Source organism: Cucurbita pepo, chromosome LG08 (assembly GCF_002806865.2).
Source record: "Cucurbita pepo subsp. pepo cultivar mu-cu-16 chromosome LG08, ASM280686v2, whole genome shotgun sequence".
NCBI lineage: Eukaryota > Viridiplantae > Streptophyta > Magnoliopsida > Cucurbitales > Cucurbitaceae > Cucurbita > Cucurbita pepo.
Window position 1 is genome coordinate 9,166,989 of NC_036645.1, and position 24,782 is coordinate 9,191,770.

Sequence of the window (24,782 nt, forward strand, 5' to 3'; positions counted from 1 at the left end):
AAAATAAATGAATAATTTTGGAGGAATGATTGAAATAANATAAATCATGCAGGAAGTCACTAAAATAAATGAATAATTTTGGAGGAATGATTGAAATAAATAAATAAATAAATAAATAATGGAAAATTTAGAAATATTATTTTATGGGTACTGTTTATTTGGTAAGATCGAGACAATACCGCGCAATGGCGGAAGGCAAAAAGTTGAAGGCAGCCGGAGGGGACGTCGGCGTTTAACAACGTTACGGCCTGAAAGGGAAAAAGATTAGACCAATCTCTGAGAAGAATGAAAGTGTTGTGGAGCAGCAATTCCATCTCTCCCACGACGTCTGCCATTGCTACTGTCACTGTCATTGCAACAGTAATTTGTCCATTTATTGCTTTTTGGTCCGCGTAGTCAGCACACCACCCGAGCCTACCGCCGTCACCACTGCTGCTTCACAGTCCCAGTCAAACTAGTCCAGTCGGAATGGGGAACTGCGGTACCAGAGAAGAGTCTGCTGTTGTTTCCAATGCTCAAGGTATTCTTCTGATTTATGAATTTTCGCATCTTCTTCTTCTTCTTCAAAAAAAAAAAAAAAAAAAAAAAATCAGATCTAGGGTTTTTTCTTTCTTTCTCTTCTCTCATTTTGTCTTTGGCAATGTGCTGGTTATCTATATTCGCGCTTTCGGATTAGTTTTGTGGAATTTTCAACTTGGAAACGAACTGAATCGAGCTAGAATCGGTATGGTTGTGCTGAAATTCTGAACTCAATTGTAGTATTTTTCATTATTGTGCAGTTCAACAGTTGCATACGTTATCTTCTTCATTGGCTGTGAAAAACGGCAGCAACAATGCTACAGATAAAAAGCATATTCATAACCGGTCCATATCAGATCTAAGCGATCCTTCGACCCCTCGCAGCCTCGAGGATTTGAGAAAGAATTCGGTGCTTTACACACACATTATTGCCTTCACATTGTTCGAGCTGGAAACTATCACCAAGAGTTTCCGTTCCGATTACATTCTGGGAGAGGGCGGATTTGGAACTGTTTATAAAGGCTACATTGACGAGAACGTCAGGGTTGGCCTCAAATCTCTTCCTGTTGCTGTCAAGGTTCTCAATAAGGAAGGCCTCCAGGGACACCGAGAATGGCTTGTATGTCTCTTCTCTCACGTCACTGTGCAAGTCATGTTTCTATTTGGTATTTCATACCCTTTGTTGCTTTATTGCAGACAGAAGTCAACTTTCTTGGTCAGCTAAGACACCCAAACCTTGTAAAGTTGATTGGTTACTGCTGCGAGGATGACCACAGATTACTTGTCTACGAGTTCATGTTTAGAGGAAGCCTTGAAAACCACCTCTTTCGAAGTACACTCTCATCTTGCTCTTGCTCTTCTTTACTTCGTTGTTCAATAATTAGTCATTTGCTCTTGCATTTTTCTTAGCATTGGCTAGGCACTAACTATATTTAATTCTGTGAGCTACTTAATGGTTGATGAAATAGGCTATGTGGATGATTAGAGATTTATTGACTCAAGCATAAAGCACGCTTCATCTTAAATTAAACGTTTGGTCTCTGCCCCTGCTTCAACCTACAAAACCTACAATCTATTCTTTATGCTATTTTTTCAATATATGTACATTACTTTACCCACGAAATCGAAAGACGCAGTGCAGTGCTTCTTTTAATTATTATGTTTTAATTTCGTGATTACTTTTCCAGTTTCCTTGATTATATTGTTGTTTATTCTTAGCTTGGAGGATGCATGACAGTGGCCACTCCCAACAGGAATCATTTGTTTCATTTTCTGGTCATCTGGCATATCCGTTGGCAAAACATTCACGTGCCACTTGATAGGCCTGACCCTGTATAACATCGCTATCTCAGTTAGCTATTCAGTCCATTCATTTTGACATAGTATTTTTTTATTACGCTCACTATTTTTCTGCTTGCAATATGACATAATTTTGATGTAGGTATATTCGGAGAAAGAATGTGTGTAGGAAGACAACTAAAGAAATTGAATGGGATGAATGATAATCTAGTTCTCATGGTCAAAATAGGCTTTATCTGAATTCACTCTCGATCTGAATTTTATAATTGAAAAGCTTTGTATATGAACACCTTTTTTATGTTTAGGAGAACGTTAGCTTTCATAGAGAAAAATTTATGAATACAAATGGGGCTACAAAGTGACAACCCAACAAAAGGAGCCAACCCAAAACATTATATGGAAAAGGTTTCCAATTCAAACGAAAAAAGTAAAGGATAACTAAAAAAATCTTTAGAAATTGATGTACAAAAAGAAGCATTGAATCTAGCTAGAGATTAAACCCAAGTCAAATACACCATAGAAAAACAAAAATACCTGCATGCCAAAGGACACAACCCTTATAAAAGGCGATGGGTGCAACCAAACTCCCTCTATCATCAAACAACCACCCTAGTTATGCGTCAAACAAATACCAAATGAACCAAAGAAATAGTCTCAGATGGCTTGAATAAACTCACAATTCCAAAGTCGCCATTAGCTTCTTGATGAATAATGCATCACTATGCCTTCAACAAAAAGAAAGAATACCTTTCTGTGGTCCTTCAAAGGGGTTTTAAGGTTTTGGAACTTTTGGAGACTTTGAGGATGAGGATTTAAGAAGCTAGAGTTGTTGAGGCTGAAGTACTTAGATGGATTTTTTTTGGGGGGGGGGNCCATTTTTGTCGAAGGCTGAATTTGCTGAGTTGGTCAGAAAGGAAAGTGTGAGTAAAGCCAACGTGAAGTGGGCTAGTGATGGGGGATTGTAATACTGCTTATTATCATAGAGGTGCAAGTGGAAGAAGGAGCCATTTTTGTTAAAGGCTAAGTTTGCTGAGTTGGTCAGAAAGGAAAGTGTGAGTTGGGGGTAGAAAGCCAAGGTGAAGTGAGCTAGTGATGGGGGATTGTGATACTGCTTATTTTCATAGAGTTGCAAGTGGAAGAAGGAACAAAAAATTTACTGGCTTATTTGGAAATGATGCTGGCGTTTGAAGGGGGACAAAGAGATTGAAAAGAAGATCATTTATTTTTCCTTATTTGTATTGTTTGACAACTTTGATATGAATCATAAATGCACTCGGGCTGAAAACAGATTTATAATGTTTGGATATTATGTTTTTGCAAGAACCCAAAGCCAAAGGATCAATTTTACAGATTTATAATTATTTAGAAGTTTTATAAGATGTTGCATTGGAGTTTTGATGGGCTGAAAGCAAAATATCCCATGGAAAGGTTTTCGAATCATTGGAAGGAGTAGTTTTGAAGCAAGATTTCTTACTTTGATATCTTGTAAACTTGAGGGTGAGTTATTGTGTGCGGGTTATTTTGTAATTTTGGGTTATTTGATTGTTAGTTAGCTTAAATCCTTTATAAATAAGAGATTCATTCTTTGTATTGGGAGACTTAAAATAATTGTGAACATTCCTTTGAGGATTCTTGAAGATTTCTCCTTTGATGCTTGGTTGCATAAAAAATGACGTCCAAAATTTATTGTTCAATTTGTCAGTAGCATTTCGAGATCAAGCTTGTTAGCAATACCTTTCTTTTTCTTTTTCTTTTTCTTTTTTAATAAGAAACAAGAAACTTGTATTAATCACAAAAGGACAGCCAGATGAAGGGAAGAAAAAAAACCCCATCAAGGAGTTACGAGCAAACTTTCCAATTTAAGGAAATCATAAGACTATAGTTACAAAAGAATTTCTTTTGGTTTAAACTCCATCAAGATGACATTACTCTAAATTTGACTTTTCTTCAAAGATTCGTTAATTTATTTCTTTCAATGTGGGCCAAAGAAGCACTCTAATTGCACAACCCCACAAATTCTTAGCTTTTCCTCTAAAAGACATGTCCCTCAAATATTAGTCAACCAATCTTCAATTTTAAGAGGCATGCTCTAGTCACGAAAGGACAATGAAGGAGTAGATGATCTATGGACTCCTTATTTCTTAGATACAAAGTGCACGCCGAGGGGAGAGGGCCCAATTTGGGATTTTTTTTTTTTTTTTGCAATCTGTCAGCCATGTTCAAGCTTCTACAGCCAACAGTCCAAAGGAACAAATTCATCTTCTTTGGAACTTTAAGCTTCCAAATAGAATTAAGCAAAGGATCTTTCAATCTACTGCTGATTTTCGTGTGGTATTGGAAAGTGGATTTGCTAGAGAACACACCATTTGAGTCAATGCTTCACCCCATTTTATCTATACCATTTCCCAAAGGAAAAGAATCTATTTTTCTGATAAGCTGGGTCCAAGCGTGAAGTTCCCAGTCAAAGCGTGATTACTGTTATCCAAACAATCTGCTATAGAGGCTCAGTTTGTTCTTGGAATCCAAATTGTTCGAAATCGCNCAGCATAAATTTCTGGAAAACAGGCAGCTAAAGAGCTGTCTGCAACCCGAATATCTTTCAAAAGCGGATCCTTTGGCCATTTACTTACTGCTCTGAACTTCATAAAATGGAGAAATCCTTCACTGTTCTTGTCAAAGTTATCCATGGTCTTCCTTTCGAACTCCCTATAGCTCTTTTTTTAGGTTTCCACGCCATACATGGTTGCAATGGTCCTTCAAAGAGCATTAGGTTCATTGGAAAATTTCCAGAACCATTTGATGAGAAGGGCTTTAATTCTATGAAATAGGGCACCTATTCCAAGACCATCTTAACTGATGAGGCGAGAAGTCTTCCATTTTACGAGGTTCCTTCCATTTTGATAATTTCTTCAAATATCTGTTGATTTCTTTCTCTCTCTTTTTTTCTTCTCTGTTCATCACATTAGCTGATTAGCAATAGCACAATTATTGATCATCTGTGTATGAGAAATATAGCAAATTGAAATTTATTTCTGATAGAAGTGATGACCTTCTTAGCCATTCTAAGAGAATCTTTCCAATGATTTTGGCTAATAGGTTTGGATTATTAACTGGTTTAGCATCGCATTTCTTCGGTATCAGAGGAGCATAAGTTTTGTTGAGACCAAAAATGATGACACTACTTAAAAGAAAAAGAAAAAAAAAAAATCATCGAATACTTCAACTTTTTGAAGAATTTCATAGTGAAATCATTTGGTCTTGGTGCTTTGTTGAAAGTTCAATCCCAAGGAGTTATTTGCATCAAGTATTTTTGCTAAAGAAAATAGCTCTTGACGTTTGACTATGGGCAGCTGAAATGAGAATCCAATGTCTACTTGGGAGAATATGTCAATCCTATATTTTGGTTTAAAGAGTTCATGAATTCATCATGGCTTCATCAAAGAGTTGGATCCTTCCATCTCCAAAGAGAATTTTCATAAATAGACTTTTCCTGTCGTTACAGGATGCATATTGATAGAATTGGTTTGGTTTTATATATGGAGGATCTTGAGTTCCAAAAGCAACCGAAAAAGAAAAGAAAAAGAGGAAACTTATTTTTTGTTCTGTTTTGAGTAATTGTCTGGTGCATTTGGATGGACAAAGCGTTAGATTTGTAACTCAATTTGGGGACACTTCATTTCTAGTATATGCATGGTTCCCTAAATTATTAAATTTTTTTTTTTCATCTTTTGATGTCTAAAGATCGGGTCTTATTGTGTTATGGAGTCTTTCATTTTATTGTCTTTAGAGTTATGATGCTCCTTTCATTTTTTAATGGTTGATCTTTTTCATGTCTCATGTCTCATGTCTCTATCTCTCAGACACAGTAAAAATAAATTCAGCTAATTACCTTTTACTGCACTGTTCTATTGGTTACAAAAAGGATAGCTTGATTTGCGTATTGATTAGTAACTTCTATTGTATAATTTATGCGACCTGCGATTTTTTGGGGGTTTAGTTATGACTTGTATAAAAAAAATTAGCTTGATGCAATTGGGGGTCCTTTGTTAAGTTTTTCTTATAAAATAACAAAATATGTATGCTATTAATGATTACTTATAAAATTGTAGTACTTGGACTGGCTCCTCTTTGATTTATTGTCGTACTAAATTTTACATCATCTTTTCTGTGGGATCTCAGAGACAACTGTTCCATTGCCATGGGCAAGAAGAATGATGATAGCTCTTGGAGCAGCCAAGGGTCTTGCTTTCCTACACAATGCTGAAAGGCCCGTTATCTATCGGGATTTTAAAACCTCCAATATACTGTTGGACTCTGTATGTGAAATTTATTATGAACCAACATTGTTATTATTCTTTTTTCAAGCTTGTTCATGAGAGAATACTTATCATTTGGCTCCACCTGGCCTATTATTCTGCAGGACTATACAGCCAAGCTTTCTGATTTTGGGCTTGCGAAAGCTGGACCTCAAGGTGATGAGACACATGTTTCAACTCGAGTAATGGGTACTTATGGTTATGCTGCCCCCGAATATGTCATGACTGGTACGATCTTTTCTTTGTGATTAGAACTTCCCACAAACTTTTCATTCGATGATTTTTTCTTTTTACAGTTATGCAAATGTACGTGTTAAGTTTTTGTATTTTGTGGCCTTTTGAAGTATTCCTGCCATCTTTATTGCTCTTTTTAGCCCGCCTTTTTATTTCAATGTGAAGCCATTTTCACTATAGGATCCTCTATGAAAGGGAGAGGCTGTTCTTACCAGGAACAAAATGCATAAGAGCTTAAGGCTCCAAGAACTATTGGTAGAATTCAAAAAGGTTTTGATTTTGATTTTGTAGGTTTTTTCTCCCCTTCTCCCAATTGGACTTTGTTCCCTTGCTCTCTTGAAAATGAAAAGAAATCAGTGCTCAAAAGATATAGACAAAAATAAAAAAAACTACATATACAAAATTACTCTTAAACATTATTAGAGGTTAAAAAGATATGCTGAGAAGTTTCAATAATGACTTGAGATGGTTTCGTGACAAGTGGAATACAATATTAGAGGTTCTTCTATTTGCTTTTCAAAGAGATTTTATCATAAATTCATGCTATCCTGACAAAGCTCTCTTGATGGTAGAAGCTCCTCTAGTTATGGCCTTGTTGCCCCAAACAAAGGATGAACTACCCAAAAGGCCTCCATTTTAGTCTCAAAAGCAATAAACAATTATTTTTAACCACCATGGAAACGGTAAGCTTCTGATTTTAACCCAACCACCATAACGTGCCACCCAATCTGCCTCAATTTTTTTTACATTCCATCTTTCAACTTTAAGGATGAAATTTCCATCTTTTTTCCATTTGTCCACAATTATCTGACCTTTATGAGATTTTAGCAAGGCTTTCTCAACTCGGTAAGGGTTGATCAAGAAATCCTCCACAATTTCCCTTTTAAGCGTTGCAGAAATTGCCTTGCAATCATCATGACGCGTTGTGATCTTGAAATAACAATGTCTTTAGTCCACTTCAACAACTTCCACCACTTAAAAGAGAATCCTTGAGTTGGAGAGTGGATATTGAGGCAACATGCCATACCCTTGGTATATTCTTCACATATAAGTTTACAGTAATAGGCGTTTGTTTATGACACAAGCTACAAAGATTATGTAGCATCGTTTACTGAACTTTCAATGCTGAATATGAGTAAGGTTTTTCTCTGATATAATGAAGTACCACCTTATGGTTTTCATTGTCACCAAGCTTCCATTTTGAAACCTATAGGCCACTTGACAGCAAGGAGTGATGTATACAGCTTTGGTGTTGTTCTTCTGGAGCTTTTAACTGGAAGAAAGTCTGTTGACAAGACAAAACCAAGCAAGGAGCAGAATTTGGTAGATTGGGCCCGACCTAAGCTAAATGACAAGAGGAAGTTGCTACAAATAATCGACCCCCGATTAGAAAACCAATACTCGACAAGGGCAGCACAGAAGGCCTGCAGCCTGGCATACTATTGCCTGAGCCAGAACCCCAAAGCAAGACCCTTAATGAGCGATGTGGTCGAAACTTTAGAACCATTACAGAGCAGCAACGGTGCAACTGAATCGGGAAGTAGCCCATTTGTTAGGGGGGGCATCCCTGATTACAGGATGCGGCCAAGGTTCGCCGACAATGTTGGTCGTGGTGGTGCCAATTGCCGGTCTCCTAACCCCACCTGTTCCCCCAGCGTCCCTGCGGCTTGTAGGGTTAGATGAAAATGCATCTTGTTTATTATTTGGCTTGCTCTTTTCCTTTACTAGAATCAAAATCTCCACTGTAAACACTGTTGACCACCAACCTGGATTTGTAATATTTGGCCATGTGTTGTGTACAACATTTGCAAGTGTAATTATTATATGGACTAGTCGCTCTAACTTGCATGCCAAGCTGCCGCCCCTCGGATGATTGATATAGTTCTTGATCGGGCGCTGGATGTGCTTCTTAAAATTAGCCTTACACCTCTTAGGGGGTGGCTGTTTTTGTAAACTATCCTGCTGCATGTTACCGACATCCTTGGCTTCAGCAGGATCGATCTGATATTTTTCTTGCCTGAAATGTGATGTGTTTGTGATATTGGGATTTTGATTTTGTAATTAAACTGCTTGTTTTGTTTCATTCTTGGCTTCTTCATGGTACCCTTTGTCTTTATCTAATGTTTGAATATTTGTTTTAATGTTGGAATATTTTGTATTATTTATCACGATGTGTATCATTGACCCTACATTTCATAAATGTTCTAAATTATCTTTCTAAGTACAAATTTGTTAAAATGTTAGATAAAGAAATTCACGTGTAGAACGACGTGATAGTGGCACAGATGCTTATATAGATTATGTTTATAAAAACTGTGTTATGTCATATTATTTTTCATTTAATATTCTAATTTATTAAGTTAGGTTGGAAAAAAATTTTAACCCAAAATTTAGTTGGTTGGACTCCCACTTAGTTCATAATCTAACCAACCTAACTCTCTATTTTCGAGTGAAATTTAGAGTGGAATTTTATTATTAAATTGTTATTTTTTAATTATTTAAAAAAATCATATTTATATGTCCTGCCCATGTTATATTAATAGTTACCTAGAGTTCAATCTTAATTTTCATATTAGGATAAGTTCGAGTTGGATTGTCATTCTTAATTTTCACATTAGGATAAGTTTGAGTTGAATTGTTTCACATTAGGATAAGGATAAGTTTGAGTTGGATTGTAACTCTATTTTTGAGTTGAATTGTTTCACATTAGGATAAGGATAAGTTTTAGAGTTGGATTGTAACTCTATTTTTTAGTTGATCGATTAATTAGACCAAAAACATTTAATCCAATAAAAAATTTAAAACAAAATTTAATCCAAACGAATTTTTATGATTTTGTTTGGAAGCTTTGGAATGATCAACCATTTTTCTTCTGATGCTTGCTCAAGAAAATCTTCAAGCTTGTCTTCAATGGAGGTGGTTAGTATCAACTCAGCTTCTGAAAAAGCCTATTTTAGCAATAATGGTAACAATGGAAGTCGTCCCTCCCACTCAATGAAGGCGTAGTTAATGGGATAACAATAATTTCGGGCTTCATATCTCTGGCACGCAGTCGACCAAGTCAAGTGGAGCAATAGATTAGCTTCCGATGATGACTATGGCTGTGAAAAGGAATCCATAAATATCTATCGGCCACTCTATTGCCCGAAGAAGGAAGTTTCGAATACGCATTTGAATTGAATCTCGAGTTTAATTTGTGGGGCAGCCTAAACCTAATCCCGCTGAATGATAATTACATCCACCGGCCTGCATTCAAGTTCATTTCGAGGTGAAAAGGTCAATTACGATCAGGTTTTAATGATGAACCATTACTTGCTGTTCGATTGTAGTGGGATGGTTGATTGGCTTTTAAGACAAACCAAATCATTTCCATTTACAACATCAACCAAGAAGAAGAAGGAATTATATCATCTTCTTCTTATGCTCCTCCTCCTTTTTTTGGCCAAACATTGTCTGTGAAGGCCGGAAATCGTGGCGATGTCGGCTGTGCTAACGCTGCTACTTGTGGCTTTCTTCTACGCCGGAATTGATACCACCATTTCCCTTACTCATTTCGGCGATTGTAAGTTCTTTTTCCTTTCGTTTTCTCTGAAATTATACATTGATTTTTGGTTTGCTCACTGTGCACTCCCTTTATTTTTGTTCTTTCAAGTACTTTCTTGTTCATATATGTATATATTTAAGGCAAATATGTAGTGTCTTTAACTAGCTACACACTCAAGTTGTTCGTTGTTTGCTGTTTTGTTTTGTTTGTGTGTTTTTTAATATTGTGTTTCTTACTTTGTTTAAGAGAATGTAAAAGACCAAGATGAACAGACAAGTTAAAGAACTCATTTTAAATTTAGGCTGGTTAAAAAAGATTGAATAAGAAGTAAAATCTTTGAAGTTATCTTGAGTTGGGAAAGAAATTTTTGGAGTGTTGAATAGGAATAAAAAATGGTGGTTTTCCTACAATAAAGTACTTGGATGTTCCATGATTTGAGGGAAGCCAAAAAATGTGAGTGCCGGGAGCGAGCCTTACTAAAAAAAAGCCCCTCTCGAATAAAGCAAGGGATTGAGTAGCGTGAAAGCCACGATCAGACCCTTACACGGGCAATGTGTGGATCTAAGGGATGTAAACATGAGAAAAGAGGAGGAACGAAATTTGTATATTTATTTTGATTTAAAGTTCTGATATTAAAAAAGAGAGACGAAAGAGAAGAGAAATGGATAAAGTTATAGAGATTGAGGAATGAAAGAAGTGTATTAAGATGCTATGCAAGAAGTGAGGGAAAAGAAATGAGAAATGAGGAGTTGTTGAGTCATAGGTTGAAATAAAGGAGCGAGAGAGAACCGAAGAAGAAGATGATCTATGGGACGTAGATAAACTGTTTCCGTTCATATACTAGCAGTAAGAATTTTTAGAACTTCTAAAAAACGTTAAAGGGTAATAATGCTACTTTTGAAAGTTCATGACTATTTTTCGAATGTGGTACGAACGATTTCTAATCGATGAGCTTTGGAATAGAATGAAATATACAAACTGATGAGGTTTGGAATGTTGTTGGTGCAGCTGCGGCACTGGTGTCCCTGAAAAACGAATGGCAAAACACACCACCAAGCTGGGGAACATCAAATGATCCGTGTGGAGCTCCCTGGGAAGGAGTGCTTTGCAACAATTCAAGAGTCACTGCACTGTAAATATCCTTTCCGAGGTTCACTTCTTTTCATTTTATATTTTGGTCAATCCTATTTATTGTGTTTGTCACCCTACTTCTTTAGGAGATTATCAGCTATGGGCCTAAAAGGTAAACTTGGTGGTGACATTGGAGGCCTGTCTGAACTAAAATCATTGTAAGTTGCATCAATCTGAACTAAAATCATTGTAAGTTGCATCAATCTCTGTTATGTTATGAGTACAAAATGCAATGACGTGACTTCTAACCATACGTATAGGAAAGGTTTCATTCTTATGTATGATGCTTGTTCGTCGTTTCTAATGTTCTTATTACAGGGACCTTTCGTTCAATACAGATCTCACTGGTTCGATCTCTCCGGCAATAGGGAAACTACAGAATTTGAATATCTTGTAAGGAGTTAATTAATAAGGAAACTCATTTGATCCTATTAAAATTCTATGTCATTGTTTTTCTAGAGCTCAGATATTTTTTTTTTGTACTTTTAGGATCCTAGCTGGGTGTGGCTTCAGTGGCAATATTCCTGAAGAACTGGGCAATCTTTCTAAGCTATCCTTCTTGTGAGATTACATGGACAAAGAAAATTTATTTATTGATAGGAAAACAAGGATTTTATTTGTTTGTTTGTTTGTTTTTGCTTAAAGTGTAGTCTCATTTTATGTCAGGGCGTTAAATTCTAACAAGTTCACCGGTACCATACCGCCATCTCTGGGAAAACTCTCCGAACTCTATTGGCTGGACCTAGCAAGTAATCAATTAACAGGCAGTATTCCTGTCTCAACTTCTGAATCTCCTGGTTTGGACCTCCTTCTGAAAGCTAAACATTTGTGAGTGTTCTTAAAGGCAAAAGCAAATATATCCTCAAAAATTAGATCCTATTACTTCCATGTTAAAAGCTTTCTCTGTGAATTGCAGTCATTTCAACAAAAACCAGTTATCGGGTTCCATTTCGCCTAAACTTTTTAGATCTGAAATGGTGTTAATACACATGTAAGTGGATATAAATCCAATACTGATCTGTTCCTTAATTCTTTTCTCCCAAATCTTACTCGATTTCGTTTATCAGATTATTTGATGGAAATAGTCTTTCTGGGAGTATCCCTCCAACTTTGGGACTTGTTAAGACCCTTGAGGTTCTGTGAGTACATGTACTAAACTTTTTTTCTCTCATAATTTTATCTCTACAACTTACTGAGGCTGTTCAAATATTATGTAACAGTCGACTCGATCGGAATTCACTAACAGGACCAGTCCCATCAAATCTGAACAACCTAACAAATGTTGATGAATTGTGGGTACTCTTCTAACGATTACGTTAGTGTTTTACCGATAATCTGAACAATCAACTTTATTTTTCGTCTCTTCTATTCTGTACTTGTTTCAGGAATTTAGCCAACAATAAGTTGACTGGTCCAATGCCAAACTTAACTGATATGATCTCACTAAATTATGTGTAAGCATATAGCAAGGAGCTATCATTTCCATTATGATCTTACATTAGTTCATTTATGGTGACTTTTTTTTTTTTTTTCATTACGTTGTCTTTACAGGGACCTTAGTAACAACTCATTTGATTCATCAGCAGCTCCGGAATGGTTCTCAAATCTACAATCGCTCACCACTCTGTAAGTTCAAGCTTATCGTATGTTTTCCGACAATTCTGATAAGCGAGAATTTTTTATAAGTTTTTGAAATGTTTGACATGTAATGATAAATGTTTGTTCTAACATGATTCCAGGGTTGTTGAACATGGTTCAATACAGGGATCTGTGCCACAAGCAGTCTTTAGCTTACCACAAATACAGCAAATGTAAGCTTTGATTTAATTATAAGACGTTGAATTACGAATTGGAACAAAAATGTCGATATAATATTTTGAAAAGTTCGTTTTAGAAAACTGAAGAACAATTCATTCAATGGGACATTAAGTATGGGTGACACAGTTAGCCCACAGTTGCAGCTTGTTGATTTGCAAAGTAACGGTATTTCCGAATTTACCTTTGGTTCAGAATATACCAAAACTTTGATGTGAGTGAAATCCTTGCCATTTTTCTTAATATTAGATTTCATTTTGTTCTTTCACTTACCTTTATTCATTCACATGAATGGTTCTTGTTTTAGGCTGATAGGGAATCCTGTGTGTACCACTGATAACACCCTCTCAAATACGAAATATTGCCAGCTTCGAGATCATACGACACAACCCTATTCCACCAGCCTTTTGTACTGTGGAAGTAAGTTGTGTCCTCCTGATGAGAAGTTAAACCCTCAGAGTTGTGAATGTGCCTTTCCATTTCAAGGGACTTTATACTTTAGAGCACCCTCGTTCAGGGAATTGTCGAACGTGACGTTGTTTCACTTATTGGAATTGAGTCTTTGGACCAAGCTGGAGCTTACGACTGGTTCGGTTTTTATTCAAAACCCTTTCTTTAATGTTGATGATTATCTTCAGATGGAGCTTGCTCTTTTTCCACCCAACGGAAAGTATTTTAATAGGTCGGATATTCAGAGGATTGGGTTTGCCTTGAGTAATCAAACCTACAAACCTCCCAAAGCATTTGGGCCATTTTATTTCATTGCATCCCCCTATGGTTTTCCAGGTAATCTAATCTTAATGATGATTTCTACATAAAAATGTTACTCAGCTGTATGACTATGATGAACTGATTCTAAAAACATTGATGCCTTAAGACAATGCATGGCGAACTGAAGTCAGCTCTGTAGTGATAATTGGAGTAGCTATTGGTTGTGCCATTCTCGTTCTAGGACTCATTGGAGTTGGAATATACGCGATTCGCCAAAAGAAACGTGCAGAAAAGGCCATCGTATTGAGTCGGCCATTCGGTAAGCGATGTTAATCACTGTTGCTTTTATGACCATCCATACTTTGTAGTTACATGGTTAACACTAATTTTATAGCTTCTTGGGCACCAAGTGGAGACGATAGTGGAGGTGCTCCACAGTTGAAGGGAGCTAGATGGTTTTCTTATGATGAACTTAAAAAATGCACAAATAGTTTCTCCATGAGCAATGAGATAGGATCTGGAGGATATGGCAAGGTAAATGTACAAATGAGTGATTGTTACTGCTTTTTTGTTGTTCTTTTTCTCGTACGACGTGCTTCAGAGTTGTATTAGCACTGTCATCATCCTTTGTAGGTATATAGAGGAGTGCTCGTGGATGGACAAGTAGTTGCGATCAAACGAGCTCAACAAGGATCAAGGCAGGGTGGCATTGAGTTCAAGACAGAAATCGAACTGCTTTCACGAGTTCATCACAAAAACCTTCTTGGCCTCATCGGATTTTGTTTCGAACAAGAAGAGCAGATGCTTGTTTATGAATTCATGCCTAATGGAACATTAAGAGATAGCCTATCTGGTAAGTTTTCTCAGATCTTTTGGGGTGTTGAACTCATTTTACGTTAGAAAAATGACCTGAAAATGAAGTTAGGAATATTAGATTCTAGATTCTTTTTACTACTCAATACCTTGAAGACTATATCTCTAGCAAGTAACGACACCTGTTATACGATAAGCCTTGTCCCCTAGGATTAGTTCGATCGCTCGATCCAACTTAGCCATGTTTTTAACTGTTTCGTTGAGATGTATGACTTAACTAGTTGAGTTCTGTTCATGTTGACACTTAAGAATATCTGATTTCAAATAACGCGTGCAACATTGAATTTAGGAAAATCTGGTATTATTCTTGATTGGAAGAGACGACTTCGTATTGCAATTGGGTCGGCCAGAGGATTGACTTACTTACACGAACTTGCTAATCCTCCCATAATCCATAGAGACATTAAATCGACCAACATTCTTTTGGACGAACATTTAAATGCAAAAGTTGCAGATTTTGGCTTGTCCAAGCTCGTCTTAGACAGTCAAAAGGGGCACGTTTCTACTCAAGTTAAAGGAACACTGGTGAGTACTTCAGTATTATGTTTTCGTTGTTTCGTCAAGCATTTTACCATAAATTATCGATCACGATATAAGCATGGACGAGAAAATCTTAGTCTACTTGGAAAACGAAATTATCCGCTTAAAAAACTTCACTTTCTTCGATCTGTTCGAGTAATTTAGATCATTATGATTGTCTTTCATATTTGTAGGGCTATTTAGATCCTGAATATTACATGACTCAACAATTGTCTGAGAAAAGTGATGTATATAGCTTCGGAGTCGTTATGTTGGAATTGTTAACCGCTAAGCTGCCTATTCAAAAAGGAAAGTACGTAGTTCGTGAGGTGCGTACGTTGATGAACAAAAATGAAGAAGAGTATTACGGTCTGAAGCAGATCCTGGATGCCGCCATACTAAACAATACCACGGCTATTACCGGGCTTGGAAAGTTCTTGGAGTTGGCTATGCAATGCGTTGAAGAGTCAGCTGCAGAGCGCCCCACAATGAGTGAAGTGGCTAAGGCAATTGAGAGTATTTTGCAGAGTGATGGAATAGGTACAAACGCAACAACTCCATCCACATCTGCTACCGAGTTTGGGGCTTCCAAAACTGCTCCTACGCATCCCTATAATGATCCTATAACAAAGGACACTGATGACAGTAAGGCTTTTGATTACAGTGGAGGACACACTCTTCCAACAAATGTGGAGCCCAAATAGAAATGGTGTTCATCATTTCTTGTGGAGTTGTAAGTATTTTATGCATTTTAGGATTTGTGTTGCACATGAACATATTTCTGATGTTGGTTATGCTTTCCTTCAACGACGTCATTTTCGTAATGTCGATTGACCCGTGACGTTTGAAAGTTAATTTATTTGTAATCCGTGATTTATTATACAAAAGCAAGTTCATGAATGGCCTTTTCTTGTTCTTCTCCTCTAATGGAGTGTTTGTCACGTCGACCATTGTCGATCTCCCTTCCTTGGTGCAACCCTCTTCCCTTCTCTTTTTCTTGTTTTCTATTTTTGTAACAGCTCAAGCTCACCGCTAACAGATATTGTTCTCTTTGGGCTTTTTCTTCTAGGTTTTACGCTCACACCTTTATAAGAAATGTTTTGTTTTCTTCTCCAATCGATATGAGATCTCACACTGTTTCGTTCTCTTCTCCAACAAGATGTACTTCCCTTTTTGGTGGTTTGATCATAAAAAAATTTAAGTTACTTAGCTTGGAGCGATTTTATAGTAAGTATGTGTGTGAGAACAAAGTAGGTTGAAATGACTCAAAACTAAGATGAATCATGTTGTTTCCCTAGTCTTTGGTCTATTGGAAGTGAACCTCTTGGACTTGGTGTAATAGCTCGAGGCGACTGCTGGCAGATATTGTTTGCTTTAGTTTGTTACGTATTGTCATCCGGCTCAAGGTTTTAAAACGCAATTACGAGGGAGAGGTTTCCACATCCTTATAAAGAATACTTCGTTTTCCTCTCCAAATGATGTGGAATCTCATAATCCACCCCATTGGGGAGGGTCCATCGTCCTCACTGACATACCGCTCGGTGCCTGACTGTAATACCAGCTATAATAGCTCGAGATCACTCCTAGCTGATGTTATCTGGTTTAGCCCGTTACATATCATTACCAGTCTCACAAGAGACCGCTCGGTGCCTGACTGTAAGACCAGCTAAATAGCTCGAGATCACTCATAGCTGATATTATCTGCTTTAGCCCGTTACATATCATATCAGTCTCACAAGAGATTTTTACACCATCGTATAGAAATACTTCGTTTCCCTCTCCCACCTCCGAGGTGGGATCTCGTAACTAATTCTAAAACCTCAATCAAACCACGTATGTTATGATCGTTCTCTATTTGTTATTATTAAAACATCAATTATTTAATCTTGGATAAATGACGTCATATTTATCTTGAAGAAATGTTGCAATTTTTATTATTTAAAGCGGTTTATTAGGTAATATAATATAAATTGGCGTCACATCCACGACATTAGAAACCTACTTGTAGTTCACGCGAAAATGTGGCGCCCCTAAATTTGATTTCCGTGGAGTTTAACTCGCCGCCATGCCGTGGTGCCAAATACCTAGACATGCACTCTCGTGAAGAATTTTGAAGCTTGCAGTAGAGAAACTTCGCTGGAGCAGGAATTACTCTGGAGTTCGCATCGCAGCTGGATTTTATGACCTGATTGCTTCCTATTACCATAAATTGATGGGTGCTACAGAAGGAAGCATGGATCCGGATGCTGGTTCCTCGGAAAATGCTCAACGTTGGGCGAGGTTTATAGCCACATGCTTGATTGGAGGGACAGTGATCGGGGTGTCGTTACTCGGCTTACATTTGGGGATTCCTCATCAGCCGTCGCTGAAGATATGGCGGAGGAAGAAGAAGCCCGTTCGTGTATACATGGATGGATGCTTCGACATGATGCACTACGGCCATTGCAACGCCCTCCGCCAGGCTAGAGCCCTCGGCGATCAATTGGTCGTAGGTGTCGTTAGCGATGCTGAAATTATTGCCAACAAAGGTCCTCCTGTTACTCCTCTTAACGAAAGGTTGTTGTTCTATCTTATTTTTCTGTTACTCCTCGCATCCCTTCTGCCCTTTTAGCTTTGTTGTGAACTTGTATGTTTGCGTGTCTATGCCATTTCGAGCCTGTCTTATGCGAATGGTACCATTTCTTGTGTTTTTTTTGCGAACAGTGATGGATTTCAGTTTCTCAATGTAGTTCGCCTTGAACGTACTCTTCATGTAATTTTCCGTATTTGGAGGATGAAAATTGATACGTACTTAATCCTTATATATGTTTTAGGATGATTATGGTCAATGCCGTTAAATGGGTTGATGAAGTTATTCCGGACGCGCCCTATGCCATAACTGAAGATTTCATGAGAAAGCTATTTGACGAGTACAAGATAGATTATATCATTCATGGCGATGACCCTTGTGTTCTTCCTGATGGAACTGATGCTTATGCTCTTGCTAAGAAGGCAGGTCGTTACAAGCAGATCAAGCGCACAGAAGGAGTTTCAAGCACGGATATTGTAGGTTGGTATTTGACTGCCGTTTAATTAACTTCATAGCGCGTGGAGATGTTCAGCATCTTTGTCAGTAACTGTTACCACTTTGTTTTCTTACTCCAAATGATTTTGTTGCTTATTATTTTTTTCAAAGAAAGTCAGACTTGTAGAATTTCCTCTGGCCTAGTTTTTTTATATTTTTCTTTATGTAAAAATGAAATAATAATAACAATTACAACAGAGAATTCCAAAGGGGGGACGTCGTGATAAGAAAAGGGATATATAAATGATAAAAGACTTGGTGGGAATGGATTTAAGCCATGGTAGCCACCTATCTATAATTTAATATTCTATGAGTTACCTTAACAACTAAACGTAGTAGAATTAGATGGTTGTCCATTGAGAATAGTCGAGATGTATGGAAACTGGCCCGACTCATGGATATGAGAAGAGAAAAAAACAATTACAATAGAGAACTCCATTTGTTATATAAATTTGCAAAACGTGAAACAACTTCTTGGGTCTTAACATTTTACTGACATATTAATTTGATAAATTTATATAAATGTTTGGACCAAAGAAATTCTTTAAGCCCGACTAATCCTTGAAATCTTCTCCTTGATTGTTTTATCCTGTTTGATTGGTCTTTTTGATAATATCATAACATGTACAGGTCGCATGCTTCTTTGTGTAAGAGAGAGGTCTATTAGTGACACACAAAATCATTCGTCATTACAAAGACAGTTCAGTCATGGTCATAGCCAGAAACTTGATGATAGTGGATCTAGAAGTGGAACTCGCGTCTCTCATTTTTTACCAACTTCTCGTAGAATTGTTCAATTTTCCAATGGGAAGGTTTGTACTTCCCCTCAATGCTAGTTGTTTGAATCAATATGGGCTAGTGGTAGTGTCTCTCTCTGAATTTATTTATATTTTTGTACATTTTTGGAAGTCTTCAGATTTAAGTTTATGTACTAATATATAGGATGTAGTTGTGATTTTCTTTTTCCTTCTCTATTTTTTTTCCCCAATATCTATGATATTGAATCCACCCCACAACCACGAGTAGGATTCATGTGCCCTAATGCTAGTTTAGAGGGACTTGAACGAACTTTGTGCCTGGAAGCTTGAACCTATGACTTTGGGAACTTCTCTCCTCACATATCAAGCTCTTACTACTACGGTTGTCCCCACAAATGATAATTTTGGTTTATGATGTTATATGATACAAATGATGAAATCATGGTTGAAAGGTCAACTAGTTCAAAGGAGTGTTTCCTTTTTTTTTCGTCCTTTCTTGAGATCATTCTTTGATTTAATTATTTATTGGTTCCTTTCATGCAGTTTGTGTATGGATGGTTTTATTTATCTTTTAGTTCATAAATTTAAAAGATTTTTACATGTTTTTCTATTTCTATCTTGATGATACGACATGAATTAGATGGGAGGTTATCTCAAAGCCAACTGAGTAGGGTGGGTCAGCCATAGAAATCTGAGAGTAGACAAAGGCCCTCTAGCTACTTATAGCCTCTCTCTTTGCAGCACAAGACATTGTAAGCATATACAGTGCTTGTCCTTTTGAGTGGGGGACTATTCATGGGTGAAAGGCACTTTTGGAACTTTCATCAACTCCCTTTGTGAATTTATTTAGTTTCAATCGAAGATGGTATGGACACTTGTGCTTGGGAATATTGGTGATAGGAGATACCGCTTCATTGTTGTTTCCCACAACTTAATTTCTTGTCTTCTTCGGAATTTTCTTCAATTTCCCATGTCCTACAAGAAATGAGATTTGATTCTGGTTATTTCCACTTTGTTTTTTTGCAATATGTGAATTCTTGATTTCTTTATTACAAGGCTTTTGCTTTCAATCTCAATACAAGAAATGAGGAAGGTTAGTGTTTTTTGCCAAGCGAATCATTCATGATGAGATTAACATTATGGATTCAATATAGAGGCCTCTCTCACTCCTTTTAGGTCCTCAGGGGTGAGCGCTGTGTAAAAATGCCTTGGGAGTACTTGGCTTTTGTGTCACATAGGTAGAGGTGTTGTTCCTTTTGGAAGAAAGGGAGGTCTTCGAAGGAGGTTTGATCCACAATAAGATTGAATACCTCTATCCACAGTATGGTTTGTCATTGAAAAATATATTTTAGTCCATGTACTTTCATATCATAAAGAGTTCATCTTAGTCCCTTTATTTTAAAAACGTTCCTTTTAGTCCTTGTTTTTTTTTTTTTAAATGTGTTCATTTGGTCCCAGCTGTTAGTATATTATTAAAATCTAATTACTTTTTTAAAAAATATGTTCCTTGTCTTTTTTTTTTTTTTAAATATTCAAAAGGATTAGAATAAAATTATCACAATATGTCCTTGCTTGTGGCTGCAGGGGCCAGGACCAGATGCTCGCATTGTTTATATAGATGGTGCATTTGATCTTTTTCATGCTGGACATGTGGAGGTAAATAATGGTTCTTTTTTTTAATGTTCGTGGATATTTGATCATTGGTACACTTTTTTACGCTTGTTATTCTTCCCCTCCTTGTCACTGGAAAATGTTTGGGTTGGTTTTGTTCAATTGTTTTTGGGCTTAAATTATTTCAAGGTTGCATTTGATAGGTTCCTGAAGTGTCTAATAGATTATTGAACCTTCAATTTTGTGTCTAATGTGATCCTCAAATTTAAAGCACCTGGGAATTTAGCTTTTAATGCTCCTAGTCTGCATGTTGAGGATGCCGTAATTAATGAGAAGATGAGCTTTCGACCTTTAATGAATCAATAGTTTATAATGATCAGACAGATGCTCTGTTTAATGCCATGTTCGATGCAATTAAAGAAAGGAATTCGTCCAAGGCTAATGTCACATATTTGAACTTATTATCGTGTTTCATAGATTTTGAAGCATGCCCGAGCTATGGGAGATTTTCTTCTGGTTGGAATACATACTGATCTGAATGTCAGGTGACATCTCTCGCATGAGTTTATTTATATCGTCTGTCATTTGGTGTTTCAATATATTAAACTAATTTGCAATCTTGAGCGCAACTTCATCGGTTTCCAACTCATTGCCATATCATAATTGGTTATTTGTAACTTTTCAATCATCAACGAAAGTTTAGTTGCTATTAATCGGCATTTTTTACATTTGTGCATGCATTTTTTTATCTAAATTTTTTGCAGCACTGAGTGCTCTATGTGAAGAAAACAATATCAGAACATGTATGTCGATTCTTTATGCATGCATATTGTTTAACTAGATGCATTATATATGAAGAAAACAAGACCAGAACATGCTCTTAGAGGAGGTAGGTTGACTGAGACTTGAGAGCCTTCTCACTTCCTATCCATTAAAGCTGTTTCTATCTGTAATACCTAAATAATTACCATGACTTAACTAAGTTATATACGGCAAGTGAATCTTGATAAATTTTTATCATATAACCAATACAAAGTAAAATATTTTGTTTTCTTGAGATATATTTTCTCTTGAAAGATGGTTGTGTTTTTCTTGTCTGTGATTGCCTTACAGTGCTAACAGAGGAGCTCATCGCCCAATAATGAATCTGCATGAGAGAAGCTTGAGTGTTTTGGCATGTCGATATGTGGATGAGGTGATAATAGGTGCACCTTGGGAAGTTTCTAAAGACATGGTCAGTTTAATTTTGAAGTTTGTTGACTTGGTTGCGTTTAATGCAGTTTAATTGTTGTTTCTAGCTTTAATATATGGGTATTTTAATCTTCAAAAGAAACAAAGAACGTGGTGGTGGCAGTAGTTGGATAAAAGATGCTAGTAATGAAATAACCGTTGCTTGGAAATGAATGTCCAAAAGATGTCTGTAACCTACGTACTGAGCAGCTGTCTTTCATAAATTGTTTGAATTGAGATGGTGAAGTTTTAAATTCTCACGTCAGCTTGATTTTATTTTGTATTTTCTCTTGCTGCAGATTACAACTTTTAACATTTCATTGGTAGTACATGGAACTGTAGCCGAAATTAATGATTTTCAGAAGGTATAATTGTAATGTACAACGACTATGGATTTCTATTTTTATCGTGTTCTGGATTTTTCTCTTTTTGGTGGATGTTAAATAACTATCAAAGGCTTAACATTTTTCCTTTTACAGAAGGAAGGTAATCCATATGCTGTCCCTATTAGTATGGGCATCTTCAAAATTTTAGACAGCCCGCTAGATATCACAACAACCACTATTATTAGGAGGATTGTATCCAATCACGAGGCGTACCAGGTTATCTGATCTTTCCTATCTAAATATTACTGGTGTTAGATAACTTGCAACTATTTTTTCATGTAAATCTGGTTCGTTATTGTTAATGATCACAAAATAAAAAAGGGGTAGACATGCCTTTATGATAGCGGAATGATCGTTGTTTGATGTTCAATCTATTGGTGAAGAACCTCCTTTTGGTACAAATAAAATTGGTAGAATAAGAAAATACAGAACTATAATACCTCAAATAGTAAGAGGAACTTGGAAACCTCCTTTTGAGTAAACTTCTAGCCTAAACCACGTACCATTACATGCTTTTAAGTGTAACCCTTCCACCTCACTCTATTGAGAGGAAGAATATAAATTTTTGGAATTGGAGAAATTGCGGAGGTTTGATCACATGATAGGTTTAATGCCTCTATTTGGGAGTGGGTTCCGAATAATTTTTTTAACTGCCCATTAGGTTTTATTACTTTGGAGTTTGGATTGGAGCCTCCCTGTTGTATAGCGAGTCACTGAGCTTCTTTTCATGGAAAATGGAGCAATGAATATGGAGTAAGGAAATATTTACGCGACAGTGTAGTTGGGCGTGAGATGTGCTTTTGCAAGTATTTGGTCATTTCTCCAGTTGACTTGATACAACCAGTACCTATTCTTGAGTTTCCTTTTGTCTGTTCATAGAAACGTGGAGTTCCCCACCGATTTCACCTACACTAGGAAAAAAGTGTGAGTTCAGGAAGCAGTCGTTGTCGAAGCGCTATTTCGTAACAAGAGGAGGTGAAGTCGTTTTCTTCCCATGGTTAGGATGAGTTGGAATGAAAGGTGGGACACAAGGCGTGGTAGCTGTAAGGTTAAGCTAGATAAGCACTCTAGTGCAAAATACAAAAACTACCCCTTGAATCCTGTTTGAATTTTCGTCTAATCGTTCATATAGCTAGCTTATAATCGACGTTACGATTCGAATATCATAGGTTGTTCCTTTGTTGACATGCTCCACTCACTATATTCCTTCCTATTCTGAGTTCTAATGACAATAAAATTTTATGCAGAAACGTAATGAAAAGAAGGCCAATAGCGAAAGAAGATACTATGACGATAAGGCTTATGTTTCGGGTGATTGACTTTGTCAAATCCCCACCATTAGTGAAGTTTTGCACGGTAAAGATGAGTATCTTGGGCATTTTGCATGCATGCGTAGTGTTTTTTATGACTATTCCACATCTTTGCAAGGATGTATAAAAGAGACATCAAATGTTTGACGATTTTTTAAGGATGTAGCTATATTTCACGACTTGGATATAATGACTATTCTTTCCGTTCCTCTAGATATCTGATGCTAAATCATCGCTCGTTTCCTTAGTTCTTTGATAATCAAATCCGTTGTATGTTAATATGTTCACATATCGAATGTTTGATGATTTTTGAAGTAGCTATATTCCATGACTCGAGTATAATGCTTATTCTTTTCACTTCGATATTTGGTGCTAAATCGTCGCCTTAGTTCTTTTACATTTTGAAAAAGTATGAAAAATGAAATCTGCATTGAACTTTTGAAATTTATTTTCTTTCAAAGCATTTGAAAATAAAATACAAAATTCTTGCATAACATTTGCATAACATTCAGTACAGCTACGAAATATTTTGGATGCCCTACCTTAGTTCTCGGGCTGTAAAATTTCCGCGCTTATCACATGACACCTGAGTAAAAAAAAGGAGTACGTGAATGAATTTATACTACATCTGAAAGCGATCACTAAAAAAAGGTTTTAAAGAATTGGACAACTTTCTTTTTCGATGACCCGATCATAGAAATTCGTAGTTAAACATATTTTACTTGAAACAATTTAACGTGATATTTTAGAAAATTTCCAACTTCTAATAAAATTGAGCTCAAAATTATATAAAAAAAGAAAAAGGAAAAAAGAAAAAAAGAAGAATGGTTATTAAAAGTGAGTTTATACAAATAAATAAATAAAGTATATCTAAATCATTATTTTATTATTTTAAACAAGATTATCTTTACGTTAAAAAAAGATAAAATATAACCGTACAAAATCTAAAATGAAACTTAAAAAACTAAAATAAATGTATTTAATGGAATAAAAAATAAATTAATTTAGATATTGAATGTCCTTTCCACCCATTATAGTTTTTCTAAAAAATATTTTTTCATTGAGTTTAAAATTTATATTAAAATAAATAAATAAATAAACCCACACACAATTTAAACATAAACATTTTATTTTATTTTTAAAAATCAAATTTCATTCTATTCTTTTTATATAAAACACTAAATAAAAACCCTATCTTTTAATTTTTAACAATAATTTTAAAATTACATTTTAAATTTAAATCCATTAAATTTTTGAATTTAAAATAATAATTGAAATATTTTTTTGAACGAATTTAAATATTTGATTTTTTTTTGGTTAAATATTCTATTAGTTAAAAATTATATTGAAATCTGTAAAGAATTAAAACTATTTTTTAAAATCAATTTTATATATTTTTAAAATAAATAAAGAAGTAAAAAAAAAAAAAAAAAAAAAAAAAAAAAAAAAAAAAAAAAAAAAA

At 36.0% G+C, this 24,782-nt stretch overlaps 3 protein-coding genes across 3 annotated transcripts; all 3 read left to right on the forward strand.

Moving 5' to 3' along the window:
- Positions 1–160: 160 nt before the first annotated feature.
- On the forward strand, positions 161–8,454 carry LOC111800388 (probable serine/threonine-protein kinase PBL8). The gene is made up of 6 exons (XM_023684055.1): positions 161–520; positions 780–1,138; positions 1,216–1,351; positions 5,998–6,134; positions 6,239–6,362; positions 7,582–8,454. Exons 1-6 carry the CDS (start codon positions 469–471, stop codon positions 8,049–8,051), a joined length of 1,278 nt encoding a protein of 425 aa, XP_023539823.1. The 5' UTR covers positions 161–468; the 3' UTR covers positions 8,052–8,454.
- A 773-nt stretch (positions 8,455–9,227) lies between these two features.
- On the forward strand, positions 9,228–15,861 carry LOC111800487 (probable leucine-rich repeat receptor-like protein kinase At5g49770). The gene is made up of 19 exons (XM_023684202.1): positions 9,228–9,930; positions 10,921–11,044; positions 11,130–11,201; positions 11,362–11,436; positions 11,533–11,604; positions 11,710–11,871; positions 11,960–12,034; positions 12,111–12,182; positions 12,264–12,335; positions 12,429–12,497; positions 12,595–12,669; positions 12,783–12,854; positions 12,938–13,072; positions 13,166–13,644; positions 13,736–13,888; positions 13,964–14,103; positions 14,203–14,422; positions 14,732–14,967; positions 15,156–15,861. The coding sequence occupies exons 1-19, from the start codon at positions 9,846–9,848 to the stop codon at positions 15,663–15,665; spliced, it is 2,898 nt and encodes a 965-aa protein (XP_023539970.1). The 5' UTR covers positions 9,228–9,845; the 3' UTR covers positions 15,666–15,861.
- A 1,085-nt stretch (positions 15,862–16,946) lies between these two features.
- LOC111799962 (ethanolamine-phosphate cytidylyltransferase) lies at positions 16,947–23,535 on the forward strand. Its single transcript, XM_023683503.1, has 9 exons — positions 16,947–17,517; positions 17,775–18,010; positions 18,656–18,837; positions 20,368–20,439; positions 20,872–20,939; positions 21,508–21,628; positions 21,924–21,989; positions 22,104–22,226; positions 23,258–23,535. The coding sequence occupies exons 1-9, from the start codon at positions 17,174–17,176 to the stop codon at positions 23,327–23,329; spliced, it is 1,284 nt and encodes a 427-aa protein (XP_023539271.1). The 5' UTR covers positions 16,947–17,173; the 3' UTR covers positions 23,330–23,535.
- Positions 23,536–24,782: the final 1,247 nt, after the last annotated feature.

Bases quoted from the DNA above. Each gene is read 5' to 3' on its own strand.
- LOC111799962 (XM_023683503.1), top strand. From the start codon at position 17,174: ATGGGTGCTACAGAAGGAAGCATGGATCCGGATGCTGGTTCCTCGGAA. The intron at 17,518-17,774 runs GTTGTTGTTCTA...TATATGTTTTAG, and splicing joins GTTACTCCTCTTAACGAAAG to GATGATTATGGTCAATGCCG. The intron at 18,838-20,367 runs GTTTGTACTTCC...TTGTGGCTGCAG, and splicing joins TTCAATTTTCCAATGGGAAG to GGGCCAGGACCAGATGCTCG.
- LOC111800388 (XM_023684055.1), top strand. From the start codon at position 469: ATGGGGAACTGCGGTACCAGAGAAGAGTCTGCTGTTGTTTCCAATGCT. The intron at 1,352-5,997 runs GTACACTCTCAT...GTGGGATCTCAG, and splicing joins TGAAAACCACCTCTTTCGAA to AGACAACTGTTCCATTGCCA. The intron at 6,363-7,581 runs GTACGATCTTTT...TGAAACCTATAG, and splicing joins CCCCGAATATGTCATGACTG to GCCACTTGACAGCAAGGAGT.
- LOC111800487 (XM_023684202.1), top strand. From the start codon at position 9,846: ATGTCGGCTGTGCTAACGCTGCTACTTGTGGCTTTCTTCTACGCCGGA. The intron at 11,605-11,709 runs GTGAGATTACAT...ATTTTATGTCAG, and splicing joins CTTTCTAAGCTATCCTTCTT to GGCGTTAAATTCTAACAAGT. The intron at 13,889-13,963 runs GTAAGCGATGTT...CTAATTTTATAG, and splicing joins CGTATTGAGTCGGCCATTCG to CTTCTTGGGCACCAAGTGGA.